The sequence below is a fragment of the Sarcophilus harrisii genome, chromosome 1 (genome assembly GCF_902635505.1).
Source record: "Sarcophilus harrisii chromosome 1, mSarHar1.11, whole genome shotgun sequence".
Taxonomy (NCBI): domain Eukaryota; kingdom Metazoa; phylum Chordata; class Mammalia; order Dasyuromorphia; family Dasyuridae; genus Sarcophilus; species Sarcophilus harrisii.
In genome coordinates this window covers 161222750-161247172 of record NC_045426.1, presented here as the reverse complement: position 1 = coordinate 161247172, position 24423 = coordinate 161222750, and the positions used below count along the sequence as shown (strand labels likewise).

The 24423-nt window shown below is 36.6% G+C and overlaps 1 protein-coding gene across 2 annotated transcripts in view; it reads right to left on the bottom strand.

Annotated features, from left to right (window-relative positions):
* HOMER1 (homer scaffold protein 1) overlaps positions 1-23533 on the bottom strand; it is a 156449-nt gene extending 132916 nt beyond the window's left edge. For both annotated transcript variants that reach the window (XM_031966081.1, XM_023495794.2), the window contains exon 1: positions 22625-23533. In XM_031966081.1, coding sequence (XP_031821941.1) covers positions 22625-22629 — 5 coding nt within the window. In that variant the 5' untranslated portion in view covers positions 22630-23533. The remainder of the gene's footprint in view (positions 1-22624) is intronic.
* Positions 23534-24423: the final 890 nt, after the last annotated feature.

The following is a 24423-nucleotide window of genomic DNA, read 5'->3' as shown; positions in this document are numbered from 1 at the left end:
CCTGGGCATACTTTCTCTGGGAAAGAATGTAACAGCAACATCTGGGGCACAGGAGTGGCAAATCACATCTACTTTATATTCCTTAGGACAAAAGCCAACTATAAGAAAGACAATATCACATTAAGGAGTTGTGAATGTTTTTAAGCACATGGTTAAATGTGTGATATAATTATGTTCTTAAGGAAAAGGGGGCTTTAATTAATTTTGAATCTGATCCAAAATATTCACATTTTAAATTACTGGAAACTCCCAATATTCAGTTTTTTTCTTATCTTTCTAAGACAAAGAAAAGATTAGAGAGAATTTTAGAGACAGAGGCAGCAGCACTGGATTTTGAATCAGAGGAGATGGGTTAAAATCTCAACTCTGTACTGAAGCTTTCTAGGCCTTTGTATTTTTATTTATAAAGTCCCTTCAACTCAAAATCTGATGATTATGAGATGTTACTCTACTATACCACGAACTCTTATGAGGATAGAACATTGTCATAGTCAAACTTTATATTTTTTCCTCAGGGCATATATCTGACTTTTCTTCACCCCTTTTGGGGTCTTCTTAGCAAAGATACCAGAGGAGTTTGTCATTTTTTTTTTTCAGCTCATTTTACAGATGAGGAAACTGAGGCAGGGTTAAGTGACTTGCCCAGGATCACATAACTAGTGTTTGAGGACTGATTTGAACTCAGGAAGATGAATGAGTCTTTCCAACTGCAAGTCTGGCATTCTATGCACTGTGCCTTCTGGTTGTCCCAAGACAGCACATAATGAAGTGTTAAGTTTTGAGGAATAGGTAAAATATTGTAAGAATTCAGGGGACCTATGGAAGCTGGAGTAGCCAGAGAACAAAAACTTTAGATGTTGAAGATGTAGACTAAACAGGATCTTAGAAAATAGAAAGAATCTGGACAGGCAGAGAGGAAATTGGTGGTTATGATACAGAAACAACAGAAACACAAATACTAAGGTGCTAATGAGCATGGTGTGTGCTCATGTACTAACAAAGAGAATGGACTAATATGCCTTCAAGTACACTCTAAGATAGTGGGGGGTGAAGGGGGAGAGGGATAAGTAGGGCATTTATGAAGGACAGTAAAAGCCAAGCAAATAATGGGCACACAAATACCTTTTCCAGTAAGTGTTGTGATCCAATCCAAACATTCTAGAAAGCAATTTGGAATTAGGAGAAGAAAATGAATAAAACTTTAGTCTTACCTTTCATTAAGAGACTCTACCACTGGCTATAAGTCCCAAAGAGATCACTACCATTTCTCCTACAAACTCTGATGAAGATAGCCCAGAGCCTTAGTCCCAAAACAGTAATCACTCCCCCACCAAATCACTCGACCTGCTTTGAGCCCAACTCCCAACTACATCCTTCTTCACAATAGAAGTGGAGTTCTCCTAGGGCAGAATCTTATATATGTTGTTGGACTGATTAATTATTGTGGGGAAGAAATTGGTATCCTTTCCTCATCATCCCTGACAACAATTGCTGACAAACAGGCAGGTAGGCTCAGGAGCCGTCAGACCTTCCCAGTCCACTGATCCATCCTGCTTTCAGCCTGGCTTCTACATTCCTTCATATGGGAAGGCAACTCCTGTGGAGAAAGGGCCAGTCATCCTTACCAACTAATTGCCAACCAACACACAAAAGCCAAGCAAAGCTAGCCTAGTGGAAACAGCAAGGTATGCCTTGAGGGAGAGATATGAAGCAACATGTGCTAGGGAAATCAAAATATCACCTTTCTCCTCCACTTAGATCTTGATGGAGACAGCCTAGGATACTAAACCCAAAAGTCTTGGGAGGCAATGCTTCCAACCCAGAGTCCTTAGTCATCATTCTAGGAAGCAATCCCTGTGGAGAGTTGTCCTGGCAACTGGTCCTTTAAATGTTATAGCAATATCTACTGAAGACCCAGAAACTAAAGTTCTTGCTATCAAGAGCTTGATACTATCAAATCATTCAACATCAAAACCACATCATTTTATCAGTGAAAATGGCATTAAAAAAAAAAAAAGTCTTACCATTTAATGCTTTACTGTTGTACTTGGCAGAACCTTTCTATATTATTGGGTAATAAAATATTCTATATATGTGATCTCCTCTGCTAGAATATGAGCTCTTTAAATGCAGGGAGGTCTTACTTTTTTGTTTCCCCAGGGTTTACATGGTGCTTTGCATATAGTAAAAGTTTAATAAATGCTTTATCCATTCAATGATTGTTTTTAAAAGAGGTCTCATGGAAAAGGACCTATATATACAAAAATTTCTATAACAGTTCTTTTCTTGTGGCAAAGATATGGAATTAAGGAGATGTCCATCGACTGGGGAATGACTGAATAAACTGTGATTTGTAAGTATGATGGAAAATTATTGTGCTAAAAGAAATGATGACCAGGATGCTCTCTGAAAAACCCAGAAAGATTTAAATGAGCTCATATAAAGTGAAATGTACTGTGTACAAAGTAACAGCAACATTGTAAGAAAATCAGCTGTGAATGACTTGACTATTCTCAGAAATACAATGATCCAAGACTAACTCTGATAGACTTAGGATGAAAAATGCTATCCATGCCCAGAGAAAGAACTGATCTGTCTGAATATAGATAGAAGAAGAAATATTGGCTTATGCAGACATAAGATTAATGCAAATAACCATAAGCTGAATATTAGATTTTTTTTCCCCTTTGACAATAAGTCTAGCATATTATTCTGACCACTTTTCCGTTAAAATTCCTAATAACGCTAGGGAATCTCATAGGCCCTGATATTCATAGAAGAATTCTTCTATAAATAGAAATATTTACTTTCTTTTTTCTTTCTTTCTTCTTTCTTTCCTTCCTATCTTTCTTTCTTTTCCTCATTTGATTTGTTATTACTCTTGGTCTATATTTTCTTTCATAATTTGGTTATTATGGAAATGTTTTTCATAACTACATATATAAACTATAAAGAATCACTTGCTTTTTCAATGAAAAGGATTGGGGAAGGAAGAAAGAAAAGAATTTGGTACTCAAAGTTTTTAAAATGCATGTTAATTGTTTTTACATGCAACTGGGGGAAAATAAAATACTAAATAAATTTAATAAGAAATAAAAATGCATAAATCAAAAATATGCATCAAAGGACTTATAACATTTTTGTAGAAATAAAAAAATAGAAATAAAATAAATGTCTACTCACTAGTAAATGACTAAATAAGTTTGTGTTACATACCCTCCCTTCTCTGCAAAGAGAGAAGGGGAAAACTATGGATGTGGAACTTAAAGATGTTTGATTTCTTTGATACTTGGTTAAATTTGTTAAACTGCTCCCACTGGGATATGAAGATGTTATAAAAACAAAAGATTTCAACAAAAATGTATTTTTTTTTTCAAAAGCCAAGCATACATTTAGAAATCATAGAAGTCACTAGATGTTTGTGCAGAAAAATAAGGATAAGAAACTGGATCTGGGATTCCACTCAAATAGGGATTTCCCAGTAAGGAATTTTTTTGCCAGGGCAGATACAGGCACCATCCCTGCAACCAAGAAAGCTACTTACAGCAGGAAAACATTAAATAACTTTCTCAGGGTTACATAGCCAGTATATGTCGCAAGCAAGAGTTCAGCTTAGGTCTTCTTTGCTCTAAGGCCAACTCTCTTATCCATTACATCATGTTGCTTGCAAAAAAAATAGCACAATGAAATATTGCTTCACGATAATACACAAGATTAATTGGGGAGCAAAAGAACCAGAAAGCAAGTTATAAAGCTGTTTTTAGTAACCCAGCTGGGAGGAGTTGAAGCTCTATATTATAGCTATGGCCATGGGAATGTAGGAGAAAGATCAGAGAAGATGTTTAGAAGAAAAAAACAATTAAAACTTGAATACTGGCATGAAGTCCCCCACTAACCATCCAAAAAACATGAAATAAATCAATCCCAGAGGGTAACACGAGAGTTCCATATGTGAATTTAAGTTTGTCTAAAATTATTTTTGCCCTCAAACATAACTAAACAGGTTTGATTGTCTTTGCAATATAACCTAAAATAGAACTACAGAATTTCTTTAGGGAAAGAAATTTCCATTTGGCATAGAGATGGCTGGAGTACATGAGAATCCAGACATAAGATTAATGCAAATAACTACAAGCTGATCCTCATACTCTGCATATTAGACTTTTTCTTTTCCCTTTGACAATGTCTAGCATATTATTCTGCCCACTTTTTCCCTAAAATCCCTAATAACTCCAGGGAATCTCATATGCCCAGATAATAAATATGAGGGATGTGAAAGTCAATAAAATGAAGGGAGAAAAGATAACAGTTTCTTTGTAAACAAGTGCAAAAGGCAAAAACCATGGTTTCATAAAGGGCCATTGAAAAGATTAAAACTAGTACTGAAGGCAAGAAAACAAACAAAATTGGCTGGATTATTTTAAGATTTTTTTTGAGAAAAAATATGCAGTAATAAAATAGAATAATTTATGAGCCAGAGAAAAGCTGAAAGGGAAAAAAAAAGGAAATGGGATAATAAATATACACAATTTTTGCTGTTTGGTGATATTGAGAGTAATATGAAATAAATGAAGCTAAATTTAGTAGCAACTTTGGAAATAAATACTAAACTACTCATCCATGGTAAGAATTTATGCTCAGTTTAAAAAAATGTATATTTATTATACTGTGCTAATCTAAAATGGAGCTTATTTTCTTTCCTTGCCCCAAACTGTTCTCTTCTTGTCAAATTTTGTTATTTTCTGTGGCTTGCCTATCCTCCTAGTATTTCAGTCTTTTCAGTCACCTTTAATTCATTTTTCTCCACATCCAAAATCTCATTAAATACTGTTATTTTTCTCTGAGAATGTTGCTCAAGTTATTCTTTCTTTTCCCATTTTGAAGAAATCAGTAACTTATGGCATGTGTCAAAAATGGTGTGCAACCAAGTTACTGCCACTATACTTTCCTCCTTCCTCCTTTCTTCCCCCATCCTTAATCCAGCTTCAGAAGATCCATCATCAAACATGAGTCAGCATAGGAAAAAGCATCTTCTCCATCAAGTCTCTGGTCCAGAATTTCATATTTTCTTCTAGTTACCTCATCCCCACAGTTGACACACAGTCAGCATCTCCCCTCCTCCTACCAAAATCTGATGTGCAATCAATGTCTCCTAAAATGCCAGAAAAAGGAGAGGAAGTAAAAACTTTGACACAGCATTTTTAAAAGCTGCCAACCCCTCCACTGGCCACCAACTTAGACTTTTACCACAGCTTTGTGCTAACCTACATTATTGCCAGTCCCTTTCTATAGTATCTTCCTCAAAAGCATAATTTTTATTGCATCCCTGTTTTCAGAAACCAAGAAAGACTCCCAAACTATCATCTGAATCAAATGAAAACAATCCATTATGGGCTTTAATAAAGTTTTTAATATACCTCCTTCTCTAAAAATCCTTTATTTTCCATTATTTTTGACCTTGTATTCACCAATCATTCCAAGCAAAATATGTTTACTGTTTCCATCTCATAATCCCTCTCCTACTTTCACCTTTCAGATTCTGATTCCCCCCCTTCATTTTATATATATAATGTCCTTTCCCAACTAGACAAACAAAATCTTATATTTTTCCTTCTTCAATATAGTACTCATAAAATAACTGTCTCCAAGATACTTTATCAGATTAATTTTTCTTAGTTCCAATAACTCTAGCAAGTTTTGACACCTGTTCATTTGTGTGTGTGTGTATACACACACACACACACACACACACACACACACACACACACTATGTATGATTCATTCAGGTTTGTCCATAGCATCCTTCCCCATTATATCAAGAATCATTTGAAAGCACATCAAAAAAAAAGGACAAGCTGAAAGAAAACCACTATAATACAGAATCTCAGAAGAACTCAGTGATAGCCCCAAGTGTTATGGGCAGAACATCTTTGGAGGATTGGCAGAAAGAAACAAAAACATCCATGATAAGAAAGGACTAAAGATAAAGCCATTACCAGGAGAAGAAATGCCACCCATTGACATGAAAACACAAATCTAAGTATCTATCACTTTAAAAGCACTGACTTTTTAATGCTCACCTAACACCATATAAGGTCGAAATGGGTTCATGATTTAGACATTAAGCAAATTAGAACATAGAATAGTTTACTTCTCAAATCTGTGGAGAAATAAGGAATTTGTGGCCAAAGAAGAACTGAAATTCATTATTGAACATAAAATAGATAATTTTGATTATATTAAGTTAAAAAGTTTTTGTACAAACAAAACTAATGCAGACAAGATTAGAAGGAAAGCAATAAAATGGGAAAACAGTTTTATATTCAAAGGTTCTGATAAAAGTCTCATTTGACTCAAATTTGTAAGAATTCAAGCCACTCTCCAACTGATAAATGGTCAAAGGATAAGAACAGTCAATTTTCAGATGAAGAAATTAAAACCATTTCTAGTCATATGAAAAGATGCTCTAAATCACTATTGATCAGAGAAATATCAATTAAGACAACTCTGAGATACCACTACACACCTGTCAGATTGGCTAAGATGACAGGATAAGATAATGACAAATGTTGAAGGGGATGTGGGAAAACTGGGACACTGATACATTGCTGGTGGAGTTGTGAAATGATCCAACGATTCTGGAGAGCAATTTGGAAATATGCCCAAAGGGTTATCAAACTGTGCATATCCTTTGATCCATCAGTGTCTCTACTGGGCTTATATCCCAAAGAGATCTTAAAGAAGGGAAAGGGACCTGTATGTGCAAAAATGTTTGTAGCAGCCCTTTTTGAAGTGGCAAGAAACTGGAAACTGAATGGATGCCCATCAGTTGGAGAATGGCTGAATAAATTATGGTATGTGCATGTTATGGAATATTATTGTTCTATAAGAAATGAACAGAATGATTTCAGAAAGACCTGGAGAGACTTACATGAACTGATGCTAAGTGAAATAAGCAAAACCAAGAAATCATTGTACCCGGCAACAAGATTATACGATGAGCAATTCTGATGGATGTGACTCTTTCCAATAATAAGATGATTCAAGTCAGTTCCAATCATCCTGTGATGAAGAGAGCCATCTACACCCAGAGAGAGGACTGTGGGAACTCAGTATGGATCACAACATAGTTGTTTCCTCGTTCTATAAAGATGGAGGTAATAGCATCTACCTAGGAGGGTTATTGTGAGGATCAAACGTGATAATTATGTAAAGATAAAGATTACATAAGGTACTTTTAAAATCTTAAAGTACTATATAAATGGCAATTATTATCATCATCAATAAATAGAACTAAAATCATGACTAATATTACAAACTACATTTTTGGAACATAAATTCAGAGAAAACAAAAGTACACATCACAAAATTTCATGAGAGTCCTGGAAAACAAACAAAATTATATTTCTTCATCTCTTTAGCAAGTAAGCAACTAATAATTTTTTTTTCCTTTCAACTGCTGCGATCTAATGAATATTTGTCAGCATGAATAACTATTCTAACAGTGGCTAGAGACTAAAACCCATTGATACAAATCATGTGTTTTTTTGGTCATTTGTTCACATGATAAACTGAAACTACTCCTGCTAGTAGATCTGGGGGGTTGGCAATCCTCTCTATATACCCATAACATAACTCCTCATCCCATATCTAATGAAACCACAGCACCATTTGAAATACTTAAATATTTATTTCCTTAATTCTCCTTGTTGAGATCATAATTTTTATTTTACATCTGCAGACAGTAGCAATATTAAGTAATGGTAATGTTAGCAAACTGATGTGTTACATTTTGTATGATGGGGTCACATAGGAACAAAACCAAAATTGTCAATGACAATATTAGGAGGATAAGCAAGTATCAAAGATGAACTTCTAGAGAATTGAAGCTGAATGAGGAAAGAAAAATACAAACAAATGCTGTCTAGATCCAAACCTGAAAAGGAATGAAATTCTATTAAAAGGTAGCTTGGCATTTTTCCTATTCTTGACGTCCACATCCTCAGTTGTACTGAGTAAACAAGACAGATAAATACATTGAGGTTGGCAAGGCGATTAAGCAGAGCACATGAATTTTAATCATGGCATGCTGCATGACACCAAGGTTCAAAAATACCAGAGTAGTAATACCACCACTAAAATAATGTTGACAGAACCTTTCTTCTAAAGATAAACATGCAGTATATAGTTCAACTCATTAATGCCCGATGGCAAAGAAGACATAACCTTCTTTTACAAACAGATTTTTATAATGTTAAAGTTGGAAAGATTTTTAAAAGAGTCTACTCCAAATGACCTCATCTTAAACTGGAGTAAAAAGACAAAAGATCAAGTACATATCAAGCAATACACAAGAGATATGTATGTTGATCCTGTGGTATATACAATGGATTTTTTAAAGTACAAATCACCTTTTGCTTATCTACTCCATTAAAGAACTAAAGTCACTGGACTTCCTCGCATGGTTATTCTGAGCTCTTTTAAATCAAGTTCCATTACTATGCAAATATAGTACATCCTCATGAAAAAATTTCAAGGGACCATTATGAAGAACTTAATTGGAAAAACAAACTATACACAGGATATAAAAATTTGGATTAAGCAAGAAAACTAACTTTAAGAGGGTTATTCAAATAGAAAGCATTCTATAAAAGGACAGAGTAGCAGTATTTCCTATGGAAAAGTGTCTAATTTCAGTTCATATGAAGTGCTTAGAATATGGAAGAGATGAGGTACCAATGGTACAAAGTCCAAAAGGAAGTATCCTTTGCCCTCAAGAAGCTAATATTCCCTTGACATGTTCAGCTGGAGATAGCAACTGGACAGACAAGCAACAGCATATGTGTAATAATATAGTCTAGCAATAAGACCTAGAACAGAGCTTTGAAGATAGACAGACATATGTGGAGGGGGGCAGAAGATAATGACAAGCCAGCTTAAGAGACTTAGCAGCAGTGGTCAGGCAGGTAGGAAGAAAATCAGGGAACAGCAACATCTTGACAGCCAGGAAAGACAGAATTGGGGAATGGGGATAGAAAGAAGGAAGATGTCATTTTCTTTTTTAAAAATAATACCTTCGGGGCAGCTAGGTGGTGCAGTGGATAGAGCACCAGCCCTGAAGTCAGGAGGACCTGAGTTCAAATCTGACCTCAGACACTTAACACTTCCTTGCTGTGTGACCCTGGGCAAGTCATTTAACCCCAATTACCTCAGCAAAAATAATAATAATAATACCTTCTTATTTTTCCAAATACACGCAAAGGTAGTTTTCAACATGCACCTTTGCAAAACCTTGTGTATCAATTTTTTTTCCCCTTCCTCCCCTAGAGAGCAAGCAATCCAATACAGGTTAAACATGTTCAGTTCAACTAAATATATTTCCACATTTGTCATGCTGCACAAGAAAAATCAGATCAAAAGGGGAAAAAAAATGAGGAAGAAAAATAACAACAAAAGGTGAAAATACTATGTTTTGATTCACATTCAGTCTCCATAGTCCTCTCTCTGGAGGCAGATGGCACTTTCCAACACAAGTCTATTGGAATTGCTTTGAATCACCTCATTGTTGAAAAGAACCAAGTCCATAGGATGTCATTATCAAAAACAGCAGAAATAAGGGGATGAGGACTGACAAAGGCTTAGACAGCAATATTAGTAGAGTCAGCCAGTCTCCACAAAAAATGTACTTGAGCTGTACCCAGTGTGGACCCACACTTCTACTTTGCCTTATATCTCCTGTTTCTTAAACCAGATAATTTCCTATGTTACGTGAGTAGCTCTAGTTTTACTGCCCCAATCTTTTGAGGGTTTATCATTATGGCATAATGAATGAATCCCAAGTCTTTTTCTATTCTTATATCCCAGGAAAGTGTGAGACTAAATGACTTCTAGGCTCACTTAAAATTCTAGATCTGTGGAGTCTCAGAATAAGAAGGCAGAGGGGTCAGTGCTAGAGCTAAATACCAAGCTTACCCGAGTTTCAGAAACCTGAACTATCAGAAGAGCAATGGTACAAAGAGCCAGGACTGAACATGATAGAGAACAAATCGAAGTCCATTAATCTGGCATTGTCATTTTGGGCACTGAAGCATTGCCTGTATACCTGCCACAGTTTGCTACATATTTCATATATGTTCAGATATACTGATCAATTGATTTTAATATGTAAATTTCTTAATAAACAATGTTTGATATCATAAGTACATTTTTATCTTATTATCTGTATGTCTTCATTCATACTCAGTACACCACAAGCAAGAAGCATAGATTTAGTTGTCCCCCTCAGAAGTCGTCTAATCATATTGCTCTACAGACAAGAAAATTCAGAGGGTGATTTCTGCAAAGTTACAAGGTAAGGGGCAGATGGAGGTAAGGTATTCTTCATTCTGTTTTTTCTGCTCTCTTTCTCTATCTCTCTCTCTTCCCCTCTCCCTTTGTCCCCCCACCTTTTCTCTCTTCGTGTCTCGCCCTGTCTCTGTCTCTCTCCTTCAATGATGAAAAATTCAACTGACTTTAAAATTTGATTACTAGCTCCTACATTCAATCAAATTTGTTGAGACTGTTTTAATTTGCCCCAATACTTTTAGATCTTATAGCACAATTTCAACATATCTAAAAAGTATATAATGACTATGCCTTCTTCCAAAAGCCTAGTTTTCTCAAAAAAAAAAAAAAAATCATGTCTTTCAAGTCTGAGGAAGCATTATATATTTAGAAAAGCTTCTAAATATAAAGAAGTTGAGAACCAAAATAACAAAATGATCTAAAAGATTGATAATAAGGAATGTTACTCATCCTCCTGATAAAGAGGCAATGGAGTCTAAATGCAGAATGTGAAACATTCTATATAAATGATAGAATCTATGTTGCTTAATTATATGTGTGTGTGTGTAATATATATATTCGTAGATATATATATATGTAGATATATAAATATATGTTTATAGGGATACTGTTTTTCTTTTTTTCCAATAGGGAAGGGAAGGAAGAGAAAAAATTCTTAACTGGAAATAAAATTTAACCAAAAATCACAAAAGAAAAGGCAGAGCAGTTCAGCTATCTTATTAAAAAATGCCCTTTCATGTCAACAAATTTTTAAGAGCTACAGGAACTGAGAAAGTTGCAAGAGGAAGTGACTATTGGAACTCATTCTTAAAGGCCAATGAGAATTTCAAGAGGTAGAGATTTGGTAAGGGGGAAGAAGAAATGGGCAGTCCAGGACAGCTGGACATTCCATCCAAGAGGAATGGTGTAAAGAAAATATCCAGCACAACAGAAAAAGCAAAGGACTGAAAGATAGAGAGACTATAGGTAATGAAGACAAAGAATAGGTTTGGGAGGGGTAAAGTGTAAGGAAAAATGAAGTCAAGTCTGAGGCTTGAACAAATCACTTAAGCTCCTTCCTTGGTTTTGGTCACCCCATAAAATGGGGTGGTATGTGTGAAAAGTTGGACCACATAACTTCCGAGGTTCCATCCACCTCTAAACCTATGAGCCTATATTCAGAAACATTGAAAAATCCATTTTGGCTAGTGTATTGAGTGGAAAGGGACATAGAGAAGAAGTGAAAGAGAAAGCTTGAAAGACAGTTGGTATCAAATGATAGAGAGCCTTGCGCTTTAAACAAAGGAGACAGACCTGATTCAGTAGCCAATAGGGAATGGCTAATACCTTTTGAGCAGATAAATGATGTGAACAGGTCTGTGCAGTAGAAAAGATGAATCTGACAGTAGTGTGCCCCAAGATACCAACATCTGCTTCTCCATCTTCTCCATTTGATTGAACTAGGCTGCACAATGACCCAGGAAAATAAGAAGCTCTTTCCCTGGTTCTGAAAAAATTACCAAAAAATCCTCCCAAAAGGAATATTCCTGTCCATAACTGAGCCAATTTAGTTCCAGCTCTAGAGTTTATACTTAGTCTTAAGTCATTAGCCATCCTTTTCACTGAGGATCAAGTCTAGGATCCAGCATAGTTGTGAGGGAGGCAAAAGATGTTGTTCTGTTTGTGTTGGGGGAGGGAGGATCCAGAACAAGAGAAAGATTGATTCTGACCTGGGAGGGAAGACAACTAGGGTAACCATTTCAATCTTGCTCATCTTGGAGCCCCTAGAGCACTAAATCACCATCACTCCTCACCCTACAATATTTTGCTCTCCAGTCACTTCAATAACTTCTCCCTCTACTACTACCATATAGCAATGGCCTCCTTTTAAGGTTTACTCTGTCCCATTTTCTCACCATTACAGAACCTGATCGTTATTATCTATGGAACCCTAGAATTTTTTCTTTCCCTTTTCAATGAATTCAGTTCCTGGCTGATATTCTTCCTCTCTATTCCAATTCATTCTTTTACACTAAGTGACTTGAGCCCACAGATTTATGCCTCAAATACAAGTATTTCCCATTTCAGTTGGCTCACTCATACAACCTCCTTTTCCACTCTACCTAACCTACACACTTAAACTACACTGTTGACCTTGCCATTACTCACAACTGCATGGGTGATGTCTTAGGTTCTCTCCAAAAATGAAGGATGAAGATCAACCACAAAGCCAACTTCTACTTTCAAATTCTTTGGTCACTCATCCTGTTGCTAAAATCCAATCCTAGGTTACTCTCTCCATTTGCCTCCAATCCAACTGAGATGCTTCCAATCAATGATGGAAGTCATGAAACCATGGAGACTGGGTCCTCTACAAATTTGTTGTCTACACTCAGCTAAGCCCTCACTGAAGCAAGGCAATTATTTTACTCCCCACAGATTCTCTATCTCATTCTCTACAACTGTTGCAAATATTTTCTTCTCTCTTCAACCTCCCTGCAGCACTTCCTTCCCATCCACTCTCAGCTGGACACCTTATTTCATATTCAACAACAACAATAGAGGCTCTTTATTAAGAGCTTCCTTCTATTCCCTTATTTCACAACTGCTTTACATAATTCCCACTATTTCCTTAGTCCCTCAGGTCACTTATGAAGTAGCCTTTCTTCAAAACAAAGCCCACAAAAGCTCTTTCTCTTATCTTTAAAAAAAACTTTCACAACTTTCCATTCCTTTTAAATACAGTCAAGAGAGCTCTCTTATCTTCCATTTCCACTTAACCCTTTATAATCTGTTCTCCATCATTTAAATTCACCATTCATCATTCACATAAAACTGTTCTCTCCAAAGCTACTAATGATCTCTTCATTGCCAAATTGAATAATTGTAACAAGCTTCATTGCTCTCAGTTTCTCTCTAATAAACTCTCTTTCCTGGGTTGGTAGGACACAAGTTTTTACAGGTTCTTCCCCCTTCTCAATATCCCTTGTTCATTCACCATCCACTTCATATCCACTAACTGCAGGTATAGCCTAAGACTGTCCTCAGATGTTTTCTCTTCTCTCTATATAATAACTTGATAAGCTCATGAACTCCCAAGGGTTCAGCCATATCTCTGAAGATGACTCCAATATCTGTAAATCTATACACTTTTTTTCCCTTGAGCTCCACTCCCATATTATCAACTACCTATTGAATATTTCCAATTAGATATCCATAAGCATCTCAAAACAACGTGTCTGAAACGGAGCTCATCTTTTCCCTGAAATCCACTCTTCAGAACTTCCCTATCATTCACTGTTTATGACCACACCATTCTCCCAGTCACCTATGTTCATAATCTCATCTTCAAGTCTTCCCTTTTACCTAACATATTCAGGCAGTTTAAAAATTCACCCTTTCTTTTATCACATCATTCCCTTCCATCCCCTTTTCCCCACTCATATATATAGCTGTGATCTTGGTTCAGGCTCTCATGACCTCTTGCCTGGACTACTACAATAGTTTTCTAACTGGTATACCTGATATGTCTCCCTCCTTTCCAATTCATCTTCCAGCCAACTATAAAAGTAATTTTCCTAAAGTGTTAGTCTGACCATGTTAATTCCCCTATTTCATGAACTTCAATAGCTTTCTATTAGTTCCAGGAGCAAATGTAAACTCATTTGGCATTTAAGTCTCTTTGTTGTCTATTTTTCCAGTCTTCTTCCACAGTATTCCTTTCTCCACAATTTTAAATTTAACCTTATTACTCTACTTTCTGTTATACAACCAAATGTGTACACACACATGTAGATATATGCACACATACATACAAGTGTATGCACTATAAAAGTATGATACATAGTATACAAGCACTGTGCAGATGTGTATATACACATGCATACATGTGTGTATGTATACCCACAGAAAATGACAGGACACTTCTATTCCTATCTATCCTTTGCTCTGTCTCCTCATTCTTGGAATATATTTCCTTCCTATCTCCACCTTCTGAAATCCCTGGTTTCCTAAAAGACGGCTCAAGCTTTACTTTCTGAATGATGCTTGATCCCTCTCGCTGTTAACAAAATTATCTTCCAAAATGACTTTGTATGTTATGTATATGATTATATATGTATGTATATAATATGTACACATATGCATGCACATATATATAAGTCTCCCCTATTAGATTATTCAATTCCTTGAGAGCAGGGACTATTTCAGTGTTGTCTTTGTATTTCCAGCATTTAGTACAATGCATGGGACATGATCTGGTATTTAATAAATGCCTGGTGATTGATTAAAATATCTTAATGAGCACTATGTTTACATAACTCGTTAGTAAAACTTTAACTATGTCAACTCTTGAAGAGTTAAAATGTGCTTATATAGTACTGACTACCTGTTACTACAGAAGGCAGCCTTTAAAAATGAGTAAGAATATCACTAAAACCTGAAGTATCCTGAGACTCTGAAGTAAACAAAAGAAGTTCTGTGGAGTAAATGGAAATCTTTCTGAGCATTTTAAACATCTTGTTCATTTCCACAAATCTAATGAATGATATAAATCACAGAAGCACTCTGCTGTGCAAGTCATGGGCCATAAAATAGATTAGATGACAGACTGTGAAATAGCAGATATATAATATAGAAAAGAAATATACACACATTTTATTCAACTAAAACATCACTTCATTTCTGAATAAGCTATCTTGAAGTGGATGGATATTGTATATACCTAACTTTTAGCAAAATTTTAACAGACCCTTTTATACTACTCCTGTGGAAGAGAGATATGAACTCAATGATAGTATTATTAGTTATTTAAAATTGGTTGAACTGGAACCAAGTAGTGGTCATTAATGGTTCAAGGTCAATTTGAAAGGACATCTCCAGTGGAGTACTGTGGAGTGGAGTGGAGAATGTGTTCTTGGGCCAATGAAGTTTAAAATCTTCACCAATGACAAGAGTCAAAGATGGCAGGCTTATCAAATTTCTAAATCATAAAGCCAAGATTTAAAAAGACCTCCACAGGATAAAAGTCTAAGTTGAGATACAAGAAACCCAACATGAAAATTTTCAAGGATGTTATTGCCAAAATTCAGAACTTCTTAGACAAAAGAAAAAAAAATAGTCCCAAGTATGCAAAAAGAAAAAAATTCAAATATTAAGAAACCATAATCAGCATTGCTCAAAACTTATTAGCTATCACTTAAAAGAAGCAAAGAACATGGATTGAAATATTCTGAAAGGTAGTAGTAAAGATCTACAACCAATAACTTAACTAAACAAAATAAAGTATCATCCTGCAAAAACACCACAAAACAAAACAGCCCTCAATAAAATTGAACAGGGGCAGACAAACTTTAGGTAAGGAGCAAATCCAGCCTGCAACATATTTTTGCACAGTCTATGAGCTAAGAATGGTAGTGTTATCTTTTTTGATCTTCATAATAATAATTCTTTGAGGAAGAGATAGCCATGTTCTCATTCTGGGGAATAAGTATCTACATCAATGAAATCCTGATCTTTTGATTTTAGAGAAGCTTCCATCATATAAGCCAAGTTACAACACTAAGCTAATACAACATCATTGGCTGCCCTGTGTAGTTTATGTTTTACTTTTAGGCATAGGACACAGGAATGCCTTATTTGGGTGGCAGTCTTCACAAGTGTCTCTTCCTTTCCCCAGTTTGTCCTCCCTTATCCCTTTTTGTTAGAAGTATAACTAAAAGAATAAGTTATTTTGGCAAAGAGGAACTAAGAGAGGGACAGGAGATATGAAAGAAGCAATATTTTAGATAGTCTCTGTTTCTTAAAACTACCTCTAGGTAGGCAAAAAAGCACTGAAGGAAATCCTGCATTCTACCTTTTAAGGAAATGGGGAAAGGAAGAACCATTTCTATTCCCAAGTCTTGCTAGCATCACTACCAGAAAACAATGGGTAAAATTCACACAATGGAAAAGGAGAATGAAAGATTAGCTCTAGTCATACAGTATTCATGGAGCAGGTTATATCTGTGAGAGAAGAGAGGCACTGGAAGAATCTGATCTTCCCAGTAGGTAGTAAATTATTGGGAAGGGTGGCAGGAGAAACTAACTCCTTGAGAACGTTAAGGTATAAGTTATAGATCACTCTGAAAGAAGATACTAAAAACTAAGCTATAATTCATTGCCTATACAATTCAAAATTAACAATATTTCAAAATAATAAAAAAAGATTCCTTCCCAGTCACTATTAAGCTCAGACTTGGTATCTCCTCTAGCCCCTGCACCTTAGACATAAAAGTCTTCAATAAATGATGTGAAACAGTTCATTCTGAAATATCTATGCTACAAAAATCCATACTGCTATTTTTTGGGGCTTGAATTATACTTTACCATTTTAAAAAATAATCAGTGTAGAAATTTCTTCCACTGATACAATTTTGTATATGCAGCAAAGTGGTTCAATGGATAGTGTGCCAGGTCTGGAGTCAGGAAGACCTGAATTCAAACTTGATCTCAGATACTTACTAGCTCTAACACCCTAAACAAATCGCTTATCCCTGTTGGTCTTAAAATTCCTCCTTTATAAAATGGGTAGAAGGAAAATGGCAAACCACTCTTAATACTTCTGCCAAGAAAACTTCCAAAACGGGGTCACAGAGTTGGATATGATTGAAATGATTCAACAACAACAATTTGAATAACAGTTTTAGAGAACAGCCTGTGACACAGAGATTAAATGATTAACTCACACAATCAGTATGTGTGAGAGCTGGGGCAAGTGACAGAAAAGGAAAGGAAAATGAGACATGCTCTTCAAAGAAGGTAACTAGGGCTTGTTGGGAAAAGGCTACTTTTAAAAGGATCTTACCAAATAGCAATATACTTGGATTCCAGGTCTTTCTGAGAGTTTATAGATGTGTTGTCAACAGGAAGAAAAGCACGTCCTCAATCATAAAACTCTTGTTTCCAAATAAATGGCAGTATTTTTGAATAGCCTACATTTTACCAAATCATATCCTAGGTAGATATTATGAGGAACGGAGAAGGGAATTAAACGCACAGTTTAAAAAAAAAAACAAAAAAAAACAACAACCTAGATTTAAAGTCAGAGGAAAAGAACAGCACAAAAAAAGGTTTAGACTGTCTGGCTCTGGAGCCAGCAGCCCGTTATCCACTAAACCATGCTATCTCTGTTCATGTTGCTCAGGCTATAAAAATCTCGTTTCCAAATTTGACAGTCAGATTATCTATGGCTGTCTGCTTAATTACTTGCTTTGTTGACATTGCAGATCATTCTTATACTTACTCTACATATCCCAGCAGGGGAAGCCTTTATAAAGATGTAAATGTAAAACTCATTGGTTATTTTTTTCCCTTATTTTTTCTTTTGGGGGGAAGAAAAGGCAGAGAATAGAATGGAAAATTGAGAAACAATAGCTTTGCTTAGCCAAGTACAGTTACTTGCATCTTCAGAAGAAAGGCTTATCTATTCCAGCATCAGAGTGGGTTGCAAGAAAGATAAAGAAGATATGAACAGGAGGAATATGGAAGGAAGTGCTTGACTGCTGCCCAACTACTTTTCAGCCAAGTCTTCAAAGCTTCATTATTAGCTTAGAAAGTGAATTTATAACTCATACAAATCCAAAATGGAAGTATGATTAAAAGAACACCCAATGTCACAATCTAACCAAATGGTGATTTAGCTCCATGTAGCTCTATGCACATCATGAGCCTCAATAATCAAGGGTTGATTATTAATATACATGGTGATAGATAAAAACACAAGTAGTCTAAAGAAAGAAACAAAATGAAAAGGAAAGAAGAAAAAAAAAGGAAAAAAAAGAAAAGGAAGGAAGGAAGGAAGGAAAGAAGGAATGAAGAAAAAATCCTCCTTTGTAAAAAAAAATGAGCATACTTGGATGATTTTCAAGGAAACATTCACTTTGGTGGAATTTTTTAAGTGAAATTTCTCATTCTTGATAACATTCTGTTCTAAATTTTGGTTCAGTTACATGAAAGTCCAAAGAATTCCTTTAAGTGAGCTTCCTGGTCCTCTTGCTTTTTTTGTATGAAGCCATGAATTTTGTAGAGTTGGATTTAAACTTTGGTAAATCAGAGAAGCTACTGTCCCAGGGGCCATGGGTTCTTGTCAACTGCCCTCCCAAGTGAAAACAAGAAACCAGCAACCAAAAGCTTAAAACAAAAATAGGTAAAATTTTCCTGATGTAAACCTTGGCATAGTTTTCACACTGAAGGGACTCTCAGGGGTCCATCCCAGGAAAAGCGAATGAAAATGAGAAAGTAAACAGAATTTAGAATGGCAATAATCCTGTGGTAACAAGAATGAATTTCTCTAATACAGCCTAATAGAGATCTAAGCCTTGTCATCATTCACCATGACATTCATCTGTTGAGACAGTCATTTTGTCATGTGAAAATCTTCATTCCATATTGAAGGAAACAAATTCTCCCCAAACATGTCCTACGTAACTAAAAACTTGTATATGAAACAAATAATAATTTTTTAAAAATTAAGTAACTATAGCTATCTGTAGTCTCTTACTGGGAAAAAACAATTTCTGTGTAAATCGGTATACTTACATCTTACTTTGTGGATAATTGTTGTACATTGTATGACTCCTGAATTCCCTTTGGTGAAGATAATGCTTTGAAAGCCCTAAGAGAAACCTTTACATTTTTCTTTTTATGTAAAACACAGCACATAAATATTTTACAAATTAATACTTTCAAGGACATGAGCTCAAGTCCAGCCTCAGACACTTAACACTTCCTAGCTGTATGTCCCTGGGCAAGTCACTTAACGCCAACTGCCTCACAAAAGAAAAAAAAAATACTATTTTCAGTGTACCCACAACAATAAAAGCTAACAACAATGCACATATCATCTAAATGTTCCAGCTAATTTGTTTTTTTATTTCCTACTATCTTAAAGGAATTAAAATTTTCTGCAGAAGCCAAGTGAAAAATAAGTGATTACACCCATTTTTTCCTTTTTTTCCTTTTCCCCTTTCTGTGTTCCTCCCTCCTCCAAATTCTACTTCCTTTTTTCTTTTGCCAAGTTTGTTTTCACTCACACACACACACATCACCTTCCTAATTCTAATGAAGATTATAGTTATATTAGAAAATATAGGTTACAACATCAAAAGATCATTTTTGCATGGATTCAAAAAACTGCAAATCATTAAATTTAAGATGCATAACTTTGAGCATGATCTATTACTTTCATTCTCTAATTTATACCTACCTACATATAAGAATTTAGATATTCTAGCAATACAAGACTTGAGAGTTAAAGAGATACTCTGATCTGATCCAAGCTAGTCACCTATAAGGGAAATAACTTTGGTCCAGAGTATGAAGTGACTAACCCAAAATAGAAATGAATGTCTAAGTCAGTGAAACAAGCTTTCCTGCAAACATTTCAAACTGTTCTTTTATCTTCTTTCAAGTCTAAAGATCATATCTTGCAAGGTGTCACCCTCCTTTGAATTAATCTGACTTAGCATATTAACACATTTTAAATGAAGCTGAGAATGTAAACAAAAAGAAAAAAACAAAACCTAAACTGACCGCTGAGTAAACTGGAGGCTGTCTCCCCTCCCTCCAAAATATGAGAATGCATCTGTCTCTCTATTTTATTTTTGGCAAATGTGAGACACTAGGTGTAGAACATTACCTATAATGTCACTCAGTTGATATGTTGGTTAGTTTTGCTAGTTTTCCTTGTCTTCTTTTTATTAGTCATTATGGAATGGCTCTCTGGGTAAGATATATATGGAATTCAGAATGATGTGAAAACAAAAAGTAGCAATACAGAATTTGTCAAATAAAAATCAATCACAATCAAACTTAATATTATGTTATTATATATCATGTCCTGATATTTGGAGACTTGATACTAGATTTTTACCTGTTTAAAAAAAATCAGAATTCAGTAGAAAGGTGGCAAACTGACTTTTCTTAGTGTACTCATACTGCTTGATTTAATGTGAGAATGCAGTTCTCAAGAGAGAAGCTGCCACTCCATTTGTCCTCCAGCATGCTTCAATCAGAAAAGAAAATCTGAAGCTATTTGAAGGAAGCCATTTTTAAGCTTTATTTTCAAGAATGTGGAATATTAGTAACCTAACATTAAATCAGTTCACTTTCAGAAATACTTTAAGTTGTAATTACTTCTCAGTTACTGTTGTTAAAGTGATAGAAAATGAGATTTTGGAGAAAATCTCTCTCTCTTTCCAAAGGAAATATACTTGAAAAAATCTCACTAAGAATAATATAAATTGTATTGGAGTTGGGCTAAGGGGAGGAAAAGGAAAAATCAGAAGAAAGTAATTATAGGTGAAAAGGATATTAGAGAGCCTCTATTCATTAAGAAACTGAAGTCCAGAAAGATTAAAATGGTTAAACTGATTGCCCAAGGTCATCTAGGTAATAAGAACTAGGACTTCTTAGAGAGAGAGAATTCTCAAGAGTCCCAATCTACTTGCTTTTTCCATTAAGGCCTTCTACTATCACATAAATAGATATTTTCCCTATTACATGTGTAAATAAAAGTTTTAAGTCATTACTGTTTCCCAATGAATGAGAAAGTCATTGAACCCAACAGAAAGCTGTTTAAAAAAAATTCTAGTTCTTAAAAAGTAGGACCTGAAATTTTTCCTTAAAGATGAATATGTAGTTTAAAAAAAACACATGTTTTTACAAGATGCAAACCACATTGATAGAACAAGTTCTAAAAGTCTTCTGCTAAATCCCTTACACTAAAGGATACATAAATACATATATATCCTTATGTATAAATATTCTTTATATGTATATAAGTATGTATATATATACAAATTCTATTAAGGCAGCACCAAAACTTGAAGTCAAAGAATTGAGCTCAAAATACATCTACAACTTCAGTGACCTTGGCCAAATCCTCACCTGTAAAATCAATGAGTTTGACTAGGTGACCTTTAAAAGTAACCCTTCCAGCTCTAAATCTATAAAATTATGTTTGAACAAATTATAACAGAAAGTTCAGGCCTATACAATAATTAACACCAAACACAATCAAAGAGTCATGTTATATGTTTGACAAGTTATTCTAAAGCACTTTTATATAAAGAAGGTTCAATAACTAATAGTATACATACATTAGTCAGTTCCCACACTATAAAACTAGCAGTATTTTCAATCATGTTTCTGAAATTATGCAAAAAATATGCTTAACTTTATATAAAGTATTCCTTCACCCTGATATGATGATTTAAAATTAGGAAATATCATCTACATTTTTAAAAGTTCTATTATTTAGAGGAATGTGGGCAAGGGCTGGGTAGTTCCCTATTAAACATAAGGGGAAAGATTTGAAGGCTTTTGAATTCCAACTAAAGCAGTTAAATGAAGCTGCAAAATAAAAGATATTCTTGATCAAGAGAAACTCTCCCGAAGCACGGGAAACCCATATTTGGTTGTGATTCTCATTTTAATCTCCAAGGGACAAGTTAATTCTTTACAATTCAGCTTCTAGGCTTCTGAACCTAAAACAGAGAAGTCTGTACACTCTTGTACAACAGAAAAGCAGTTTATACTGGGGATACATTTAATTTCAAAATAAATGCCTTTATTATTCTCCAACAGCCCTAAGATATCATGCTGTAGTGGAAAGAAGAGAGTAGTCAGGAAATACAAGAGTTCAAATCCTATCTCCGATTACCATTAGCAGAGCATACATGTCACTTCCTCATGCATAAAATGGGATTAAGAACAAGCTGTATAGTTAATTTACAGGACTGTGCCAATGGCCAGTTAAAATAAATTATGTAAACTGTTTTGCACACCTTAAACATTATAAAAACATTAATTATTGTTGTTGTTATTTTAATTCTACTACTAGAACTAAGGTTTACAAAGTGGAAAAACAGTGGAGAATTCATTCAATCTTCCCCCTCTTCTATTTTTTGGGTGGGGGAAGAAGGAGGATAAAGGAATCTCCTGTGAAATTCTATAATTATGGATTTGAAAGATTTTAGAACTCTTAAAAAGAATTTTTTTTTTTCTGGTGGAACACCAACACTCAAAATTCTGATTGCATTCAAAGACAACTTCTTATTACTTAAAACACCTTTAAAATAAGAGGTCCCTTAAAGCTTAGTTCTGGCACAGGCAGTAACGACTTTAGCCAAAGATAGAGAAGTCTTTTGTTTAAAACACACCCATCCTAAAGGTTCCATCCAACATTCTCCTTCCTCCCCCCCCCCCATCCTTAATTTCCCCTCAGAAAACTCAAAAGCCCCAATCAATGCAAAATCCTTACCCCATTTTGCCCAGTGAAAACTTCCACCTAAGTTGCTCTACAGAAGAATTTCCTAAGGAGTCTTTTCAGTGGCTTTTCTGCTGTTGGTTCCCCACGTGATCCGCGCGTGTCTGGAGGTATTTCAAGGATGCCGAGACAATTCGGCTCGTTTCCTCAGGTAAATGAATCTCTCGCGTGGAGATCTCAGAATGTTCAAAGCAAGGGAGGTGGCATCTGCTTGTGAGAGTTAAAATGCCGCGCTGGGGAACAGCAGAGGCCAATTCTCATTCCACAGCGTGAGTCCGCGTGGGTCGATGCACAATCCAGATTCATGGAGTCCTATAAGAAAGGAGTTCGGCGGTCGCTGCTCGCATGTCCTTTTGCACAAGGATGCAGTCCCCGCGCCAAGAGCGAGAAGGATGCTCGTGTTCTTTTTCCGAGCTGCAGGGAGAGCGGGCGGTGCGTTCAAATCTCCCTGGCACCCCTGCAGGTCTACCGGGTGGGGAGCGCGACACAACGGGGCATGCAATTTTAAAATTTGTAAAAAATGGCAATCAAAATCCTAAAATGGGGATGAAATGCAACTGTTTCTGTCCCCTTGTAAATAGAAAATATATATATATTTTTTTAATAGAAAAATCTCAAAGCGCAAACCTAACAGCTCCCAAACGTGCAGGATACTCCACGGAGGCGAAATCTTTTCCCTCCCCCTCCTCTAGGATTCTGAGCATAGAGGAGGTGGGGAACAGGAAGAGAAGGCTAGGGAGGATCGATTCATTCTCCAGAAGAGAATAAATGAAGCCATTTCAAGGCTGGCAGCAAGAGGGGAGAGCAGCAGTACATCTCCCGGGAGGCTGAGAGATAAGGGAAGGGGGGAGGGCCCCAAAATCTCACCTCCCTCTAACCCCTTTTCCTTATTCGACTAAACACAATGGAGCTTTGCCTTCGCTGGTCCCTTCATTCACTGCTTTAAAAAAATAATAATAAAAAGATAATATATATATTCTCTCTCTTTCTCTTTCCTTCTATCCCCCTTTTAATGCCAGATACTTCGAACTGCCTAGCCAGCAGAGAATGAATGAATCAGAAAGAGCCGAGCCCCCCACGCTTTCTCCCCTGCACCGAGCCCCCAGCAGTACGGTGCGGACTGGAGGCAGCAGAGAGGGAGGGAGGGATGGTGGGGGACAGAGGGGAGGAGATATTAGTACCAATTGGCTGCACGGGCCCCTCAGAGGATGTAATCGGTTCTGCCCACCCGCGGGGGCCGGGGAAATGGGGCTCTGGGGTGCTCGCTGGCAAGCTTGCAACCTGGGGAGCCAGTTCACACGCCTGGCCAGTCCCTCTCCTCCTATGCCTCACACCTCCATCCTCACCCGCCCCCGCCTCGATCTCTCCTCGCTCTCCCGCGCTCCGAAGAGCCGCTCCAACCCCGACCGGCCCTGCTCGCTGTTGCTCTTGCTGCTGCTGCTGCTGCCGCCTCCTCCTCCGCTGCCGGGCTCCGGGGCAAGCAGGCGGAGAGGCTGCTTCCCCCACCGCTGGATACTGCCTGGGAAAAGGAGGAGGAGAAGGAGGAGGGAGGGAGAACGGCAGGCAGGATGCGGGAGGAGGAGGAGGAGGAGTGAAGTGGGGGGAAGGGAGGGGGGAGAGCGCGTCTCTCGGCCCCTCCCACTAGCAGCAGAGGAGGCAGGCTCGAGCAGCGGCAGCAGCGAAGGGCCAGCCGCTAACCCAGCCCCGGGAGAGGAGGAGACGGGGCCAGCAGCGCCGGGGAGAAGAGAGGCGACGCTGCCGGCGCCGCAGATGCCAGCGGGGCGGAGAGGCTA